Source organism: Epinephelus moara, chromosome 16, assembly GCF_006386435.1.
Source record: "Epinephelus moara isolate mb chromosome 16, YSFRI_EMoa_1.0, whole genome shotgun sequence".
Taxonomy (NCBI): domain Eukaryota; kingdom Metazoa; phylum Chordata; class Actinopteri; order Perciformes; family Serranidae; genus Epinephelus; species Epinephelus moara.
Genome location: NC_065521.1, coordinates 351,148 through 371,132, shown reverse-complemented (window position 1 = coordinate 371,132; position 19,985 = coordinate 351,148). Strand labels below are relative to the sequence as shown.

General features: G+C 43.5%; 1 protein-coding gene across 1 annotated transcript in view; it reads right to left on the bottom strand.

Moving 5' to 3' along the window:
* ahr2 (aryl hydrocarbon receptor 2) overlaps positions 1–19,985 on the bottom strand; it is an 85,827-nt gene that overhangs the window by 13,282 nt on the left and 52,560 nt on the right. The window contains exons 3-4 of the mRNA XM_050064195.1: positions 1,673–1,839; positions 1,494–1,583 (exon numbers count right to left, since the gene is read on the bottom strand). Coding sequence (XP_049920152.1) covers positions 1,494–1,583; positions 1,673–1,839 — 257 coding nt within the window. The remainder of the gene's footprint in view (positions 1–1,493; positions 1,584–1,672; positions 1,840–19,985) is intronic.

The window sequence follows — 19,985 nt, the reverse complement described above, 5'->3', positions numbered from 1 at the left end:
TCCAAGGAACATCTTCTTTCTTGAGATTATCATTTCGAAATCGAAACAGACAACGTGAACGTGTGCGCTAGCGTGATAGCTGTGCTAGCTAATGCTGGCAGCCAGACACAAACAACAACGACTCATTATTCATTAATTTTGCTATAATATAAACAAATACATTTTATTGTGGCGGTCCTTCGAAAATGAGCAGTGGTTGAAGTTACTATATTCCATTATGATCGGGGAGTTGATATGCAGATGCTAAGTGGCGCTAGCATAGCTAGTTAGTTCAAATGTTGACTACTCCCACTACTGTGACGTGATTGGCTGAATTAAAAATGGATACGTTTTTGACGGCTCCAACTCTGCAGGGGGATGCTCTCAATTTGTAAGTTAGCTCGATGCTAACACATAATGGGGATTACCATTAACGCGCTACTGAAAATTACCATCGCAATAATATTATCCTTACAAATCATCCATATTTCAAACGCTTGACATAAAAAGAAACAAGTGTTCATACTTAGATAAATAAATTCCCCATGCTCTCTAGAAACAACAGACAGTGGCTGACTTCTGTCCCTGTGATCAGGTGTTATTGTTAAGGATGCTAATGCTAGTTAGGCTCTTTGGTTAAGCCTCCTTGGTACAGTTATCTCATGTGAGGGAATGTCGCCACCTGCTGATGTGGAGAGTAACTGCACCTCACACAGATATTTTTGTAGATGTAGATGTCTTGCGTGGGTAACAAATAATAAAGTCCAATAAAAAACTTCCATACTATTACTGCTGTAACTACTGCTGTTGCTGTCACTACTACCAGCCAGCTACTGTAGCCTGGAGAACAAAACACTTCCTGCCCTGATGAGCGTCCTGACTTCAGACTGTTGTGGAAAAGCTGTGGTGTGTGTATAAGTGCATTTCTCTGTGTGTTAGTGTGTCCAAGTGTGTGTGTGTGTTGTTTACCATGTGCACTCGTTTCAGGCAACCAACGTTTCTTTTACTCTTTTCTGTTTTTTTCTATCCCCGACTGCAGACATCTTTAACCCCGATTCAAACGGATGTGTTTACAAGTCAAGAGTTCACAGCCAACAAAGCAGTTCAGTTCTCACGCACGCACACATAAACACACACACAGTGGGCACATGACACACTGTGAGCCAAGTTTAAAGGATGCTGTTTATTTTACAGCTTGTTATTCCTGTGATTTAAATTTGATGTCCTTCTGAACCTTATTTTTAGTACGTATATTACCTTAAAAATTGTATTCATATTATTTGAACAACTCTGAACGCTGCTTTTTTTTACATGTCTGCTCATTAGGATAAGTGTTTTTACCAACCCTTCACAGCATTTATCAGCTGCATTTCAAGCATCAATCCTAGGTGTTTTTGCATCTTAAGATCGTGTGCTAAAACCTGCTGACATAGGTAGTGTGGACAGAAGACATTAGTACTTCCTAACGTTGGTTTTGAGGTTGGTTTTGGTTTTATTCCTGCGTCCTGTTTTACCTGGTGGAAGCCGAGGAAGTCCTGGATGGTTGGGGATGTGTAGAAGACGTAGCCTTCAGCCGTCACCACCAACACAAAGCCGTTCAGAGCCTGAAGATAAAAAGAAAAAAAACTTAATGTTGCTTTGTCTCTGAAACACAAAACAATCTGTAGAACGACCAGCATTGTTGAGGTGTTACCTGAAGCAGCAGGTCTCCCTCAGTGAAGCTGACTCCATCGATGGAGGTCACCTGGTGAGAGATGGAGGCTGTGGAGGACGGAGTCGGCATGCTCTGGGCGTTTACCCCAAACATGAGGCTCCGCTCGCTGGTCCAGCTGGTGCCATTCTGGCCTTTCTTCATGGTGGCTGGAGGTGAAGGAGATAAAAAAATACCCTGTCAGTTGTTTTAATCCACAGAAGAAGAAACAAAACATCCACAGAGGATGGGTTACTCAGTTTCAAGTGTGCCAAGAAACAAACAAGCTGCAGGTTGGACAGAAAATGAGCCGTCCGATCACATTTTTACGGCCAAATTGACATTTATTAAATCTGTTTCTGTTTTGTATTGTTGTTCATTTCACTTTCTTAAAAGAACACACATTTCTGAGAAAACACAGAAAAAGAAACCACAGACAGGAACTGAAACCAATTTAAGAAACAACTTTTACTTTTCTCCACCCAGTGTACAGATCTCCGGACAAAGTTGTGCAACATTCCAAGAAACAGGGTGATGCAGCAGCAGTGTTGGGGAGCAGTGAACTATATGTTGCACCAAGTACGTCAACTAAAAGTGTTTGTTTTTGTCACTGACAGGCTCAGAGTATTATGGTGTGTCTGACCACAATATGCAAAGGATCCCTACAGAGATAGAGCTTTTATTTAAAGAGTAAGATCCTTTTTGTTTAACCAGAGACAGTAGGGTTACAGAGATCATCATGTTATCATCAGAACTTGCTTTGCTGTATTTCAACTTCTTCGAGCCGTAACTTCCTCAACACTCAGCCACAAGCAGCTGATTGTGTTTACAAAACAACTTCTCAAATATTATATCTGGCGAAATGAGAAGTGAGAAAAAAACCAAGAGGAACATCTCTGTCTCTTTCTATCAGGGTGGAGCTGCCTGATGTTTCCTGTCGTCTTACAACACTGTCACTCAACTCTTCCTCCTCTTCCTCTTCCCCCTTCTGGCACTTATCAGGCACTTCTTATCAGCAGCAAAAAAACAAGCGAAAAATAACCCGAAAATATCCTCTCAAAGAGGAAGCAGGTGGAGGAAGCAAGTAAAAAAAAACCTAGAATTAACGCTTTGCAATCATGTGCCTGCACCGACCAATCAAGTTGCAGTTACAGTTTGTATCCTTACTGGGTAAAACGGTGATGCTTCACACACATCTTCCCTCCGACAGTCACTAATTCAGTCTCTGACCAAATGTCTCCCCTTCTGTTCCTGAGATATGACGCCGAATAACGGACAGAGAAGTGTTTTATGCAAATCATTATGATGTCACAGTGAAGTTGACCTTTGACCTTTTGGATATAAAATGTCATCACTTCACTGTTTTATCCTGTTAGACATCCGTGTGAAGTTTTGTCAAATGTGGCCTAAGAATTTTTGAGTTATGGCCAGAAACATGTTTTGTCAGGTCACAGTGACCTTTACGTTTGACCTTTTACCACCAAATCTTAATCAGTTCCTCCTTGAGTCCAAGTGGATGTTTGTGCCAAATTTGAGAGAACTCCTTCCAGGCATTCTTGAGATATCTTGTTCACAAAATAAGACAGACACAAGGTCACAGTCACTTGGACTTTTGACCACAAAAATCTAATCAGTTCATTTTTGAGTCCAAGATGTTGTTCGTGCCAAATTTGAAGAAATTCCCTCAAGGTGTTTTTGAGATATCAATCACAAGAGTGAGACAGATGCAAGGCCACGGAGACCTTGACCTTTGACCCCAAAAATCTAATCAGTTCATTGCTGAGTCCAAGTGGATGTTTGTGCTAAATTTGCAAAACAATCCCTGGAGGTGTTCTTGAGATACAAGTTACGAATTTACAAGATTGAGACACATGAGGCCACAGTGACCTTGACCTTTGACTTTCAGCCATCAAATTCTCATCGGTTAATTCTTCATTCGAGCTGGACATTTTCTGCCAAATTTAAATAACTTCCCTCAAGGTCTTCTTGAGATATTGCGATTATGAGAAAGACAAGAGCAAGATCACAGAGACCTTTAACTACCAAAATCGAATCAGTTCATCAATAAGTCTAAATGGACATTTGTGCCAAAATTAATTAAATCCTCTCAATGTGTTCTTGAGATATCACATCCATTTTTCCAGGGTGGTTGTGACTCAGAGGTGGAGCAGATCGTCCACTAATCGAAAGATTGGCTGTTGGATACCCTGCTCCTCTGGCCCGAAGTGTCCTTGGGAAAGATACTGAACCCGAAATTGCTTCCGATGGCTGTTTATCGGTGTGTGAGTGCAAGTGAATGGACCTTACAGTAGCAGGTGGCACATGTACGGTAGCGTCAGCCACCAGTGTGTGAATGTGACATGTAGTGTTGAAGCACTGTCCGAGTGGTACAACTGCAGGTCCATTTACAATAATGAAACAGACAAGGTAACAGTGACCTTCGACCTATGACCACCAAGTGGACGTTTGTGCCAAATTTGAAGAAACTCCCTCAAGGCGTTCTTGAGATATTGCACTCATAAGAATGGGATGAACACAGGTCGCAATGACCTTGACCTTAAACCACCAAATTCTCGTCATTTAATCCTTGAGTCCAAGTGGACGTTTGTGCCAAATTTGAAGAAGTTTTGTTACATAATTTTTGCGATATTGCGTTCAAAATAATGGGACATGTGGACGGACAACCAGAGAACATAATGCCTTCGGCCACAGGTACTGCGGCCGTGATGATGGGTGTAGTGATGGCGGAGGAACAGGCGGACACAAACCAGTTTGATTTATGGAACTAAATTATTGGCATAAAACAAATCAATATGTGTGACTTTGGTCTGATTGAAGACGTCACCTTGAGCTCTGCGGACAGTTTAAAGACGACAAATCAACTGATCAATCCATGGAAGAGAAGCTGCAGGCCGACACTCTGTGCAGGCTGCTGGTTTGGAGTACTGGCACACACACACACACATGGTGCATGGAGGCTGGCTCAGCCCTGCCCCTGTTAAAAAAACTCCAGGCCAAACGAGGATAACAGGCAGAGCCACAAAATTACCCGTTGGCCTCCGTATTTTCCCCCAGCGGACCGAACGCAGCAGGGAGGCGGCCATTTTGGAGGACAGGAATCATGTGAAGTGGTCGACGACTGCCTCAGACGCTGACGGGCAGACTCGATCGATCCAGATCGAGCTGGTTTTCTAATAGTGCTCGTGTGTGCAGAAGAGTTTTGCTCCGAAACGAGACGATGGAAACATGCAGCGTCTCCAACTGAAAAAGCATAAAAAGCATTTTACGTATAATTTAGAGACACCGGATAGTAACCCTCTGATTATAAGTTATAATCCACCAGAAGAAAAGTTACAGGAAGCTCTTTTTTAGACGTTTCCTTACAGTGATTATATGTGATGAGCTTAAGTTTAAAAATGTCTGACAGCAAGAAAATTGTAGTAACAGTGGTGTTATGACTATTTTTCATCGCTAAATACACTGATTCATGTATCTTAAATCCATCCTAAACAAAGACGAGAAATAATTCAATTGAATTTATCTTATTTAATATAATATAATTAATTTCGGACCTTTACACGAGCTAAACGGAAGATTTTGTTACCTTTGGTCAGAGCTATGCTAGCTGTTTCCCTTTGTTTCCAGTCTTTATGCTAAGCTAAGCTAACTAGCTTCATATTTACCGTGCAAAGATGAAACTCTCTCAGCAAGAAAGCAAATTTCACCAAATCATTGCTTTAAATAGCAGAGGAAAACTTGTCCTCTGGTTGGGTTTGATGGTCACTGTCATCAAAAAGCTTCGAACATCGCCAAGGACAAGCCAAAAGTAAAAGCACAGTTTGGTAAGAGCCATAAAAGACTCAGATAATTTGAGATTTGCCATAAGAGCCTGCTGCAGAGACAAGAACACGCCAGGGGACAACCAAACCAGATGGGCTGGTTAAAACACAGTGGAGCACACAGAAAGGGAAACGTCCCTGTGGCTACAGCTGGTCACACACTCTTTAAATCTCCTCCCCGTGAGGAAAACCAGGTGGCGTTACATGTCAGGAGCTTCTATCAAAGAGGACGTTCCCGCGCTGTGGCAGGAAATTCAAATAGTGTGGGTGTTCGGCCAACATTGGTTTGATCTGGAGCCATAGAAATATGGAGAGAACACATCATCTGTGTTGTGGAGCAGCTGGTGCGAATCCCAAAATACACCCGAGAGCCAAGGAGATAGTTTGGACGAGCAAAGAGAGACTCTGTCTGGTCGACATAAATCAACTTTTTAAAACACACACAAAAAAAGCAAACAAAAAGCGGGAAGTTTTTATTTTTGAGATGCCCTCGTGTGCTGATTTACACCAGCGCCTGTTTTATTTAGTTTGATTCACGAGGCCGCCGACCGCTCGCATTCCCACAGCAGACATTTCACTTGTCTCGCATATTTTGGAGGTCTGGCCACCCTGCACGCCCGGCCTTAAAATATTACACGACTGACGCAACACCAGGACATGAACGCACATTAAAGGGAGTAAAAATGTCACATAAAAGAATAAATATGCACACAAGTTAAATGATTTTGCACTCATTTCTAATGATTTTAGTCTATACGGCTTTAATCTGAGATTCTTTCTGGGTGACGATGCAACATCTGGCAGCGCCTGCAGCTACAAACAAACAGCTTGTTGGCTAATTTACAGCAGCGTTTATTAATGTGCACTGTCCTGGTTTATGTGCTGTTGTTGTCTTTGTTGGGGGGGCTGTAGCTTTACATTTAAACAGGATTATACAACACGAACAATACACCAATAAACCACAACGACGAGGCATATTATTAAATGGAAAATAAACAGATACTTTACTTGAATACCCACTTTTGGGGGCACAATCCCTGCGGTAAATGTGCCAATGTCTCCGGAAAAAACAACCGTGTTAACGTGGCACTATCCCGGCAGGAAATACAGCCACAGGTTGCTACGAAATAAATGAAGCTGACCTTTGACCTTTTGGATATAAAATGCCATCGCTTCATTATTTTATCCTGTTAGACATCTGTGTGAAGTTTTGTCATAATTAGCACAATAATTCTTGAGTTATGGTAAAAACATGTATCGTCAGCTCACAGTGACCTCTGACCACCAAATTCTAATCAGTTTATTTTTCAGCCCAAGTGGACGTTTGTGACGAATTTAAACAAATTCCCTCAATGCCTTCTTGAGATATCGCATGCAAAAAATGAGAAGGACGTGAGGTCACAATGACCTTTGACCTTGAACCACCAAATTTTTTTGATCAGTTCCTCCTTGAGTCCAAGTGGACATTTGTGCCAAATTTGAGAGAACTCCCTCAAGGCCTTTTTGAGACAAAATAAGACAGACGCAAGGTTTGAATTTGAACAAATTCCTTCGAGATGTTTTTGAGATCACGTTAACAAGAGTGAGTTGGATGCAACCTTGACCACAAATATCTAATCAGTTCATCCTTGACTCAAAGTGGACATTTGTGCCAAATTTGAAGATACTACCTCATGGCATTCTGAAGATATTGAGTTCGCGAGAGTGTGACGGGTGAGGTCACAGTGACCTTGACCCTTGACCTTTGTACACAGAATCTAATCAGTCCATCCTTGATTTAAAGTAGACATTTGTGCCAAATTTGAAGATATTTCCTCAAGGCATTCTTAAGATATTGCACTCAGTTTTCAGGGTGATTTTGGCTCAGTGGTAGAGCGGATTGCCCACTAATTGCTGTTTGATCCCCAACTTGTCCAGCCCGCATGTCGTGTCGCATGTCGCCCAAGTGTCCTTGGGCACGATGCTGAACCCCAAATGGCTCCTGATGGCTGTTCCATCGGTGTGTGAGTGCAAGTGAATGGTTACAGTAGCAGGGGGCACCATGTATGGTAGCGTCGGCCATCAGTGTGTGAATGTGACCTGTAGTGTTGAAGCACTGGTTGGAAGACCGGAAAAGCGCTGCACAACCGCAGGTCCATTCACAAGAATGAAACAGACAAGGTCACAGTGACCTTCGACCTATGACCACCAAACCTAATAATGTCATTGCTGAGTCCTAGTGGACGTTTGTGCCAAATTTGAAGAAACTCCCCCAAAGGCGTTCTTGAGATATCGCACTCACTACGAAATACTCATGTTTGAAGCCTAAAAAGCTGCTGGGATCTAGGCCTGTACCTGACCCAGAATTATGTCAGTTGAATCAGATTTGGCCGTTTGATACACATGTGAGGATTTGTTTTTCAACAGCTGTCTGCGCCAAAGAGCAGCGTGAAAGTCAAGAATGCTCACTCAGCAGCAAAATCTGGGGACCAAAACGTCCCCAGTCTCAGTCGAGTGATGATTCGAATCTCCGACTTTCAAGGGTTAGCCCTTATTACGTTTAGGCACATAAAAACACTTGGTTGTGATGGGGTAAAGATCACGTGGTGGCTAAAAGTACCCGTGTTGGGGCTGTAAATGCAGCGATGTCTGGGGAAACAAACGCTTTATGTGGCACTATCCCAGGTGGAAACACAGCGACAGGTTGCTACAAAACACCCACGTCTGGTGGCTAAAAAGCTGCTCACTTCTTACACCACTGCTAGCTTCTGCTGCTGTTAATTTGTTCTGGTGCTTCTTTGAGTCTTTTTAAGTTTTGTCTTTGGTTGTCTTGTTTTCGTTAAGATTTAGTTCATCTGTGCATATGGTGACAATAAGGATCATTCATTCAAAGTCACGTGGAAACTGTACTACGATTACCGCCTCAGGGTTGTATGCCTCCGAATTATTTTGGCCATGGTTATATCCTGATCCTGAGTTAGGTCGTTGAGTAATGGCCAGAAAAGTTTTTTTGCGGAACATTATGATGTCACAGTGAAGTTGACCTTTGACCTTTTGGATATAAAATGTCATAGTTTATTCTATTAGACATCAGCGTATCAGTTCTTGAGTTACGGCCAATATTTTGTGCGGTCACAGCGACCCTTGACCGCCAATTTCTAATCAATTCATTCTTGAGTCCAAGTGAACGTTTGTGCCAAATTTGAGGAAACTCCCTCAAGGCGTTCTTGAGATATGGAGTTCACAAGAACGGGACATACGGACAGAAGGATGGACAACTGGCTGATTACCTGTGGACTCGACCTCACCTGCTCCCCTGCTCCCCTGCTGAGCCTGATGCTGGTGATTTCCCAGCATGTGTTGTGAAATGTGTCAACATGCGAGCTTCATGTTAAAACAGACTTCACGTTTAATCCCATGCTCCTTTGCTCCTTCTCCCCCTCTCCCGCTCCTCACGGGGAGTTTTTCCTCTCCCTTGTGCCATGCCAAATGTTTCACAGCTCCCACAGCATGCTCTGCATGGCGTTTAACGTGATTTATGGCACAACGCAGCAGTGCCAACTGATTTCATGCGCTCTCACATTTCATGAATTTAAATACTGAATCCTCTGTTTTCTTTTGCGGGCCAGCAGCCGGGTTTCACACTTTGATTCAGCCTGAGTAGGTACGCTTCTATTCTGTGTGTGTTTATTTATTCAGGGAAGGTTAGCTGAGCACAGTCGCTCTGTTCCCAGCGACGCCCTGCTTCACATCACCAGCGTTATAAAGGTTACCACCTGGGAGCTTCCCAGTACAACCACAGACATTCAGCAGGTTTACAGGGGCTGTTTTTACAGGCACTGCTCAAATAAACCTGTAAATACTGTCTAATGCCAGTGAGATGTTTCCATTTTCATCCCTCAGACCCAAAGATATTTCATTTACCATCATTTATGACAAAGAAAAGCACAAAATTCTCACATTTGAGGAGCTGGACGTGTATTTCATCAACCAATTTGCCTTCATTGGTTCCTCATCTCCAAGAGTTCAGAGCAGTGAAATCACCTGGCGTACCTGCACACTCTCACTCTCATGACACCTGGTTTGACACCTTCTCTGTAACCTGACCGCACACAAACATTCCCTCACAATATAGGAATGATAGGAGACGCTTACACAGGATCATCTCTGACAAATATGATACCTCAAGAAGACGGGAGCTCTAAATTTAGACATGCACCACCTGGAGATAAAGGTTTACAGTACACAGTTTGGCTGCAGCCCAAACAGAAACTGGACAGGACTGAACTTGTGCTCTTTGTTGACTAAATGAGACACTTTTACAGGTTTTAAGAGGCTGGCTAATGATTTTAAGAGCAAATATGGAACAGTCGTCCAAGAACATAACGCAAACAATGTGTGGGTTGTTAACAAATATTCAGAAAAGATGTGTTAACCAAAACTAGGCGCAGGAATTTAAGAGTGTACGTCTTTGTCTTTGATTTCACTGTTGCCCTTTGTGTGGTTTTGTTTTGTTAGTGTGTGTGTGTGTGTGTGTTTGGAGGGGGGTTTGTCTGGGCACGCTCAGAGTGAGGGCTTCTCTAACACACTCATATGCACAACACTCATAGCTGGAGGCGATCTGGTTTAGTGTGGCAGTACAGCAACAATAAGCTATTTTAGTACCGAGAACAGGGTGAGACAGGAGATTGATTAAGATGGGGACGGAGAACTGAAAGAGGCATGTGGGGTATAAATAGAAAAAGTGTGAACGTGCTGAACAAAGTGAGAAATAGGCGTGAAGACAAACGACAAAGTGTGATACTTGAAGGACGAAACAAGAGACACAAACATAGAAAAACACAAACGAAGCAAGAAAAAAAGGAAAACATGAGAGGATCGACGTAGGTGCCCTGGGGAACTCCCAGCTCTGCTTCTGACGTGGTTAAAAAACCCACTTCAGTTACCTCTCTACCCCCCAACGCTGACATTTTAACAAGGAACAGCTGACTTTTACCAAACTGCCAGAACCCTCATAAAACAGGAGAACCCCCTCAAACCACCTCCGCCCTCTCTTCTTCTATGGTTTAATGAAGACGGGCCCTGAGGCACTCAACATGCCTCCTCCCCTGCTTCATTTGTGTTGTGTATACAAAGCCTGGTGCCCTTCTTTTATGGTCTTATGTTGAACATACATGGTGCTTGGATGTTTTGGTGATAACTTTACGGCACTATAAAGAAGCTAAGGGTGCTCTAAAAGGTCTGTGTGGGTCGTTAACGGTATAAATAACTCTATTTTAGAGAAAAACAAGATTTCCTCTGCATGTTAGTGTAATCCAGTCATGTGCTTGTACACATCTGATTTATAAAGTGTAAGAAAATAGAGGAAATGGTCATCGCTAAACCCACAGACATGTCTTCAAATCACTTGTTTTATCCATGCAACAGTCCAAAACCAAAAGATACTAAATTTATCCATCATATGAAATTAAGTAAATCCTTACAATTGAGAAGCTGTAACTAGGGAATTTTTAAGTTTGAACTTGCATACTGGCCAATACCAAGTATCGAGCCGATACCACTGTATTTCAATAGTATCTAAAGTCAGTTTAGGCCTTGGTAAATTCTATAATTGTGGGATTTTTTTGGAGGCTCTCAGCAACAGCTGAAAGAAGATCGGGGATGCAGCCTTTGTCAATTACGCCCCAACAGATATCAGGGAAGCTAGCTCGCTAAAATTTTTAATTGAAAGTTTAAAACGTATCCGTTCTCGTTAGCCTTTAACTAGGACCATGAAACTGTTTCTTTTTTTGCTTCAAGCTACTGTAACTCTTAAAATGTTGTATCATACTTAATTTTATGATGAATGATTTTATAATTCTGTGATTTATTTTATCTTATGAATACTTTCACCATTTTTAAATAGAATTTTTGAATCAGTTCATCCTTTTTTAAACAGTTTTTAAGCGTCCTTTTATATCAATTTGCATTGTTTGTCTGTTTTATGTTTATTATCACTGTTCTTACATTTTACAGTCCTATTCCTACAAGTAAAAATATGAATTTAGTCTAATTATTCATTAATTAAAATGCTTGTTGCGCTGTCTTCACAACTCGAGCGACACAGCAACAGGCGTCATTTTCAAGAGAAGCAAGTGACATGAAGCTGCAAACTGTCACGTCCGAAACTTGCCCCATCAGATAAGCCTGACGCATTACAAACCAAAGTTGCGCTTGTCTGAAGATTTTTTTTAGCAGTCTAGCCACATTGAGGCGTCAATTAATCATATGTTTCAGTTCTGTTGTGTGCATTGTGGTGCACACAGGGATGCAATGCAGCGGCAAAGTGTGAAGTTAAAATACAATGTTTAGATGACATGAAGTCGAGGTGCTGTGTGGCAAGTAGCAGACAAACACAAGCACAAGGCGACAAAGCTATGTAAAGAAGTGTTTGAGCAACACTTCCACAGCAACTCCTCGATCATGTACTGGTCACACAGTTGCCTTGACGCTCGCCGTGTGAACACAGCATGAGTAACAGTCCCTAAAAGCTTCCCGAAGACCCTTTAAGAACTTCTTTTTTCTGGGTGTGCACTTGTTAACCCCGTCATGAAATAATTTACAACCCCTCCACTACATCACCGTTTTTCCTTTTCTATCATATTTGCGAACACGCCGCCCCCCCCCTCGCCCCTCGCCACCCTCCCTCCATCTCCAAACACCCGCTCTGAAGCACTCTGCGGTTTCTGTCGACTTTGAAACCCAAGAGCTGAATGGAGTCATTGTTCTTCATCCCTTTGGACTGCACCATGGAGGAGGAGGAGGAGGGGTGACAGGAGATCAGAATCACCGACTCCCCCCCCCTCGTCTTTCACTTCTCAGTTCGAGCTCACTCTTCCTCCCTCTCTGATCCTCTCTGGGCAGGTTTGGACATGAACGAGGGCGAAAGTATAGAAAAGCCCTAGTGTGGTTTGGAAATCGAGAAGGGTTTCATATTCAAAGTTCCCCTCTGAGTGCTTCTCCATTCTCGCTAAATCGTCTCTGTGTTTTCTAACATGTATCATCTGTTGTCTGGTGCGCCCAGTTTCCTGTTATGGTGCTGTCCCTTTGATCAATGACATTTTGTGGAGACCACATGTAATCTGAACCATAAACTGCCGCCATTTGTCCATCGAGGGGGGGCTGTAATAACCCTGCTGGTGCCAAACTTCATTTAAAATAGACATGCATCTCTTTATTAACTTGTTTTCTAACTTCTTCTCTCCGTCCATGCTTGTTGTAACTGCCACTTCCTGCTCTGCGGTTAAAAGTCTCACTTTGAAAACCACAACTATTTCACAGATGGCCGCGCCCAAATGGCGAGCCCACAGAAAAATGGTAAACAACCCAACGTCCCGAGTGTCACAGGTGAATCGGGGATTCGGGCCTGAAAACACACACTGTCAGCGTGAAATGCACCCTGTTTATTTATATCGATTTAACGAGGAGAATGTGTCAAACTGCAGCTCTGAGATTTTGATTTATCGAGTCTTCTGCCCGCAGGCCCGAAGCTGACTGATGAGTCCCGCTGTCAGTCGTTTCCTGGAGACATGTGAGCAAAGGTTCGCACACAGGCTGCATTCAGGCATTGAAACTGCACAAAACGTCCTGTGAAAGTTCATGCACCAAGCACACACACATGCACACACACACACTGCTCCAGCCCTGACCCTGCTCTTCCTACGACCTCTGACCCCCCGGCATGCTGCTACGATAAGGCCGAGTCTGGAGGAGACGTCTCAGCGTTTACATTCCTTCTCGTCTGAACGGCGGGTCATCCTCGGGTGCCTCCGCTGATACTGCACACGACCCACCACACCCTGACACACACACACACACACACACACTGGGATCACACCAATCACTCAGTGAATGAGGGGCAACTTCAGGAGTTAATCTGCAAACACTGTCACTCAACTACTCTGAAAACTAAAGGAGCTAATTTTGAAGAAGGGACGGGGCGTTTAATCAAAGTTTTAGTGTACATATAAATATAGAAATCACCCATTCTTGAGAATTAGAGTACGACAACCGTCTAAGAAAATATTACGATTCCAATGTGTCGTTTTTATAGTAGAACAAACGTTCAATTGAAACATAATTTATGTGTAAAAACTCTCCCTTTTTAACTCTCACGTAGAAATGTAACAGGGGGCGCTACTGAGCCAATTTTTGGCACCCAAGCATGAGACCTCTAAAATATTGTGTGTGCAAAATTTCATAACTTTCTGAGACACTTTAGGCCCTCGAAAATGAGATGAGGAAGAAGAAGAAGTTGTGCTCAGGCCCTAATAAAACTGACATTCTCTGTTCAGTTGCATTTTTTTCCCTCAATATCACAGATAAGCAAATGTACACGGTATGATAACCGTCAACTTTCATATCACAGTATACCTTAACCTCTTGTACTTTTTAGAACATTAGAAATTTGCAATAGTGATTTGAAACCTCAACATTTTTGAGCAATAATAGTTAACCTCTTGCACTCCACCCCCATTTTGTAGCAAAAACGCCTAAAATGACATACCCAAATTAAAATGACTGTAGCTTCTGAACCGCTCTGACTACATGCATGCATGAGGTCTTGCCAGAAAGAAAACTCCCTGAAGTTTCTTGTGAAAGTGTCAGAAACACTCTAGGTGATACAGAGACAGAGTAATGGGCCTCTGAAGTCAGTAAAAAATTGAAGATTTAATAATATAAAATAAAAAATGTTTTTCCTTTAACTTTTCCCATCGAAAAACAGCATGACATGACTTGTCACTACTCATCGCGATTTTGGACTTTGTGTGTTTAGGCTGCTCTGGTGCGAAATCCATAAGAAATAAAAGAAAAACGATGTTATTTTTGAAAAGTCGAGAGCTTCCTGAATCTGGCAATACCAAACATCACATGGTTTGATGACGTAGTGCGCCTGGGAGATACCATTTAACAGAGTTAGAGAGGTTAAAATTGGTATACTGCTGCAACCGTTCCTGAGAATTGGGGCAAATGAGTCCTACCAAAACAAAAAACCCTTAAAATTCGAACTTATCATCCCACTGATTCTGTTTCTGTGGTAAAACAGTATCTTTAAAGATTTTATATGTATGAAATAAATATGATTTCTCAAATATTTTAATCCGCGGTAATTTTTTTAATGTATAAACTTTCTCTGTCCCAGAAAACAGCCTCGTCCCAGAGAGGAATTCACAACTTCAAATGATTAAAAACTGTGTTAAAAGCCTTAAAAATCTAATATTAACAGTATGTGCTGATAAATTGGTGTCAAAATGTACTGCTACGATCATCTTTTTACTGGTGTAAAATATATGAAAGTGGGTTCATTTGTCTTTGTACGTTGTCTGGCTCACAAGTTATAAAAAGTGCGGACGTCAATTCAAAATGGCCGCCAAACAAACCCCATGGGCTGTGAGCTGACCTTGGCAGCAAGACAAAAACTTAGGGTCCTAAAAAAGAAGGTTTCAAAGAAATATGAAGCAGGATCATGAGAACCTTTTTCTCCTGCTAAACTGTAAGGTTTTGTCCTGATTCTCAAAAATGACTGAAATATAAGAAAATGTAAAAATATAAGAGACATGTTGCTCAAAAATGTTGAGGTTTCAAGTCAGTATTGCAAATGTCTAATGTTCTAAATAGTTACATCGAGTTAATTTCTGTCTTGTGAATGCATTAATGTTGTATCATGTTACGTACAGGAAGTTACAGACTAAAAATCTTATACAAAATAAACATTGCATCAAGAGAGCTGTTGTTTCTATTAATATTATCACAGGTAGGTGTCACTATTAATCCAGCTTTAGTTTGAGGACTTAAAACATAAAGTTTGTGGGGTTTAATTCCTACAAACTGATCACTGAAAAGTATTAAATAATTATTAAGTTTAAGTATCTTTGTCTTTTTCTTGTTTTAATTTAATTTAATTTATTTTATATTTTTTATTAATATAAATGCAACTGCAGAGAATCTGAGACCCAAATGTTTTAGGGAGACGCATTCATTCCTTCCAAAAGTGAAAGTGTGGCAACAAGAGACAGAAAACAACATGGTTGTTTGGCAACACGGTTTCGAAAGACGAGTTTGCGCTATGAGAAACATCCAAAAAGAAGAAGGTCGTGTTGTTGAAAGAAAGAAAGAAAGAAAGAAAGAAAGAAAGAAAGAAAGAAAGAAAGACAGGAAACATCAGGAGGGTCAGAAATGATCAGGAAGCCTCTTTACTCGCTTCAACACAACTGATGGAAACACGGCTAATTTGCTGGAGTCGCTGCTTCGGTTTCAAATGAACTCCCCTTTTCCCTACACACACACACACACACACACACACACACACACACACACACACACTTAGCCTCGCGTGCGAACTTTCAATCCCCGGCATCCTGAGCTGAGAAAGGAGAGGAAGGAGGCCGGCGGAGGAAAAGACGAGAGAGAGAGAGAGAGAGGGAAAACATTTAGTGTGTGTGTGTGTGTGTGTGTGTGTGCATAGACTCACACACACACACACACACACACACACACACACACACAGTAATGGGGACGGCTGCCAAAGCGTCTGATATGCCTTCACTGGCTTTTGAATGGTTTGCATGATTACATGTTGTCCAATTTGGAACTGCTAAATGTTGTTATACAGTAGATACTGATGAGGGTGGAGGAGGAGGAGGAGGAGGAGGAGGAGGAGGAGGAGGAGGCAGGGAAAATGTGAAGAGAGGCAGAAGCTGATGAGAGGTAGGAGGAGAGATGGAAACAGAGACAAGGAGGACGTTTCTGGTAAAGGGAGGAGGAAAGGAGTTGGGGTGGGAGGATGAGGGGGTGGAGGAGGTGTGGAGAGGGGTGGGAGGATGAGGGNCGGGGAGGAGGTGGAGAGAGGTTGGGAGGAAGAGGAGGAGGAGGAGGTGAAGGGAAAAAAAGAGCAGGGGGGAGAAAATGTAAAGAGAGGCAGAAGCTGATGAGAGGTAGGAGGAGAGATGGAAACAGAAAGGAGATAGAGGGAGATAAAAGGAGGATGTTTCTGGTAAAGGGAGGAGAAAAGGAGCTGGGGTGGGAGGATGAGGGGGTGGAGGAGGTGTGGAGACAATAGAGGAGGAGGTGGAGGGCAAAGAGAGGAGGTGAGAGGAAGAGGACAGAGATGGAAGCTGATGGGAGGTGTCAAAGGAAATGATTTTGCAACGGGGATAAATTAAAGTGGAGGAGGAGGACGGGGAGGAGGTGGAGAGGGGTTGGGAGAAAGAGGAGGAGAAGGAGGTGAAGGCAGAAGCTGATGAGAGGTAGGAGAAGAGATGGAAACAAAATAAAGGGAGATGAAAGGAGGAGTTTTCAATAAAAGGAGGAGGAAAACAATTGAAGAGGGAGGATGAGGGAGGTGGAGGAGGTGTGGACAGACAGGAGGAGGTGACAGGAGGTCAAAGGCAATGATTTTGCAACAGGGGGAGAAAATAAAGTGGAGAAGGAGGAGACGGAGGAGGTGGAGAGGGCTAAGAAAAGGAGAGGGGTTAGGAGAAAGAGGAGGAGGAGGTGAAGGGAAAAAAGAGCAGGGGGAGAAAATAAAAAAGAGAGGTAGAAGCTGACGGGACGTAGGAGGAGAGATGGAAACAAAGTAAGGGGAGATGAAAGGAGGAGTTTTCAGTAAAAGGAGGAGGAAAACAATTGGTGTGGGAGGATGAGGGAGGTGAAGGAGGTGTGGACAGACAGGAGGAGGCGTAGGTGAGAGGAAGAGGACAGAGCTGGAAACACAAGGGAGGTAACAGGAGGTCAAAGATAAAGACTTTGTTAAAGGGGGAGACACAGTGAAGGAGGAGGAGAGGGAGGAGGTGGAAGAAAGAAAAGGAGGGGGTGAGACAGAAAGACAGGTAGGAAGCAGGAGGAGGAGATTTTGTTTGGGGTGAGGAAAAAAATGGGAGCGTGGGGTGGGCAAGGGGAGGAGGAGGAGGAGGAAGGAGGGTAGAAGCTGACAAGAGGTAGGAGGAGAGATGTAAAGAAGGTAAAGGGAGGTGAAAGGGGGAGTTTTTGGTAAAAGTGGGACAGAGGAAGTTGTAGAAGCGGAGAGGTGAAGAGGAGGTGGAGGGCAAGGAGAGGAGTCAAGAAGAAGAAGACGATGGGAGGTAACAGGAGGTCAAAGGAAATGATTTTGTGAAAGGGGGAGAAAATAAACTAAAGGAGGAGAAGGGGAGGAGGAAGTCAGTGGGAGTAAAAGGAGCGGGAGAACAAAGATGGAGGGAGGTAAAGTGGTAAAGAAGAGGAGGATGGGGTGGAGGAGGTGTGGCGAGATAGGAGGAGGTGGAGGGCAAGGAGAGGAGGTGAAAGGAAGAGGACAGAGATGGAAACACGAGGGAGGTAACAGGAGGTCAAGGGAAATGATTATTTAAAAGGGGGAGAAAATAACGTGGAGTAGGAGGAGAGACGAGAGGAAGGAGGAGGGAGTAAGAGGAGAAGGAGGACAACGATGGAGCGAGGTCAAGTGAGACGGAGAGACAGGAGGAGGTTGGAGGAGAGAAACAATGGAAACAGGAGGGAGGAAGAGTGAGATGGAAGGAGAAAGGATTTTTTTGGATTTTGTATAAGGGCGGAAAAGGGGAGCGGGAGGAAAGACAAGAAGAGGTGTAGTGGGTGAGGAGGAGGACAGGTAGAGGTGGGAGGGGGTGAGGAGAGACAGGAGGAGGTGGGAGGAAGAGAAGGAGCAGGAGGAGGAGAGAAACAATGGAAACAGGAGGGAGGAAAAAGGATTTCTTTTTTGATTTTGTATAAGGGGGGAAAAGGGGAGCGGGAGGAAAGACAAGAGGGAAGGAGGTGTAGTGGGTGAGGAGGAGGACAGGAGGAGGTGGGAGGGGGTGAGGACAGGAGACATGAGGAGGTGGGAGGAGGAGGAAGAGGAGGGGGGAGCATTAGAGCCAGTAATCTGTAATGGAGTTTGAAGCATAATGTAGCTCCGGTGCTCTTATCGCTGTCGTGCCGTGGACCCATTGAGGACAGGAAACCATTCGGCTGCACGCACACACACACACACACACACACACGCACGCACACACACACACACACACACACACACACACACAGAAACAAAGCTGTAAGTACGAGTAAAGTTTTTTCTTTGCACCAAACCTCATTGACAAAACGACTGATTTAAGAGCCTGACTTTAAACCATTAGGTTTGATCTCCTTCTCCTTCCTCGTCTGCGTCTCCTCCTCCGTCACCACCACACTCCTTCCTCCTCCAAGCACCAAACCAAAGTCCACACACTAACAAACCTCCACCCAAACCCCAAAGTGTCTCTGGAGTACAGCACCACCTCAACCTCTGAAGAACCTGCCAGGAATAATAAGCTTATTCCCTGAATCTGCAGGAGGCACATTTCAGCCGTCCCACTTAACCTCCGTTGGTTTGTTTCCCACTGCAGCAATTTGTCTTGATGCAGAGACATGGTGACAAGCTCAAGTGTTACTGGAGGAGCTTCAGTCGCTGTTATTATTGCCGGTGGCAGCTGTAATCTTAATCCAGTAAAGCCTCATTAACATGACTCACTGCACCGCTGATTTGAAAAATTTGCAGCGGGGCTTTGATCCTGTGTGAATCTGCCACGGCGACCATTCATGAATTCTAAATCAAACACTGCTGTAATGTTACTTCTGTGAGTGCTGCTGTGGAAACGTGGAAATCTGAGAGGTTCTTTAAGAAAAGTCGTGAAGAAGAAATCATAAAACAAAATAAAATCTTGATGCTTGGATGAATCAATTTCTTCCCGCCCCCGTAAGACGGTCAGAAAACCAGTCAGCTGTCCTGAGCCCAGCCTGGATGCAGCTTGTAGCCCTGATCGCTGACTGACAGGCGCTCTCAGCAACAGCACTGACTGGTGTACTGCCAATCAATTTGACAGGAAACCAGTTACTAAACCAGAACTAACCAGTAAACCAGTCAGTAACACAACCAAACAATTAGGTGGTAAACCAGTTACTAAAACCAGTAAAGCAGCCAGTAAACCAGTCAGTAATCTGGCCAACCAATTTGGCAGTAAACCAGTTTCTAAACCAGTCAGTAATCCATCCAATCAACTAGGTGGTAAACCAGTTACTCAGCCAGAAAACCAGTCAGTAACCCAGCCAATCAATTAGGCAGGAAACCAGTTACTAAACCAGTAAACAAGCCAGTAAACCAGTTTGTAATCCAGCAGATCAATTAGGCAGGAAACCAGTTACTCAGCCAGTAAAACAGTCAAATAACTAGGCAGTAAACCAGTCAATAATGTGGCCAACCAATTTGGCAGGAAACCAGTTACTAAACCAGTAAACCAGCCAGTAAACCAGTCAGTAATCTGGTCAACCAATGTGGCAGTGAACCAGTTTGTAAACCAGTACAGCAGTCAGTAATCCAGGATGGGTCGCTGACTGACAGGCGCTCTCAGCAGCAGCAGACAGGCTCGGCAGGCCGCCAGCTGAGTTGCGTGTAAAGAGTTTATTTAGATGATGGGGGGGGGGGGGGGGGGGGG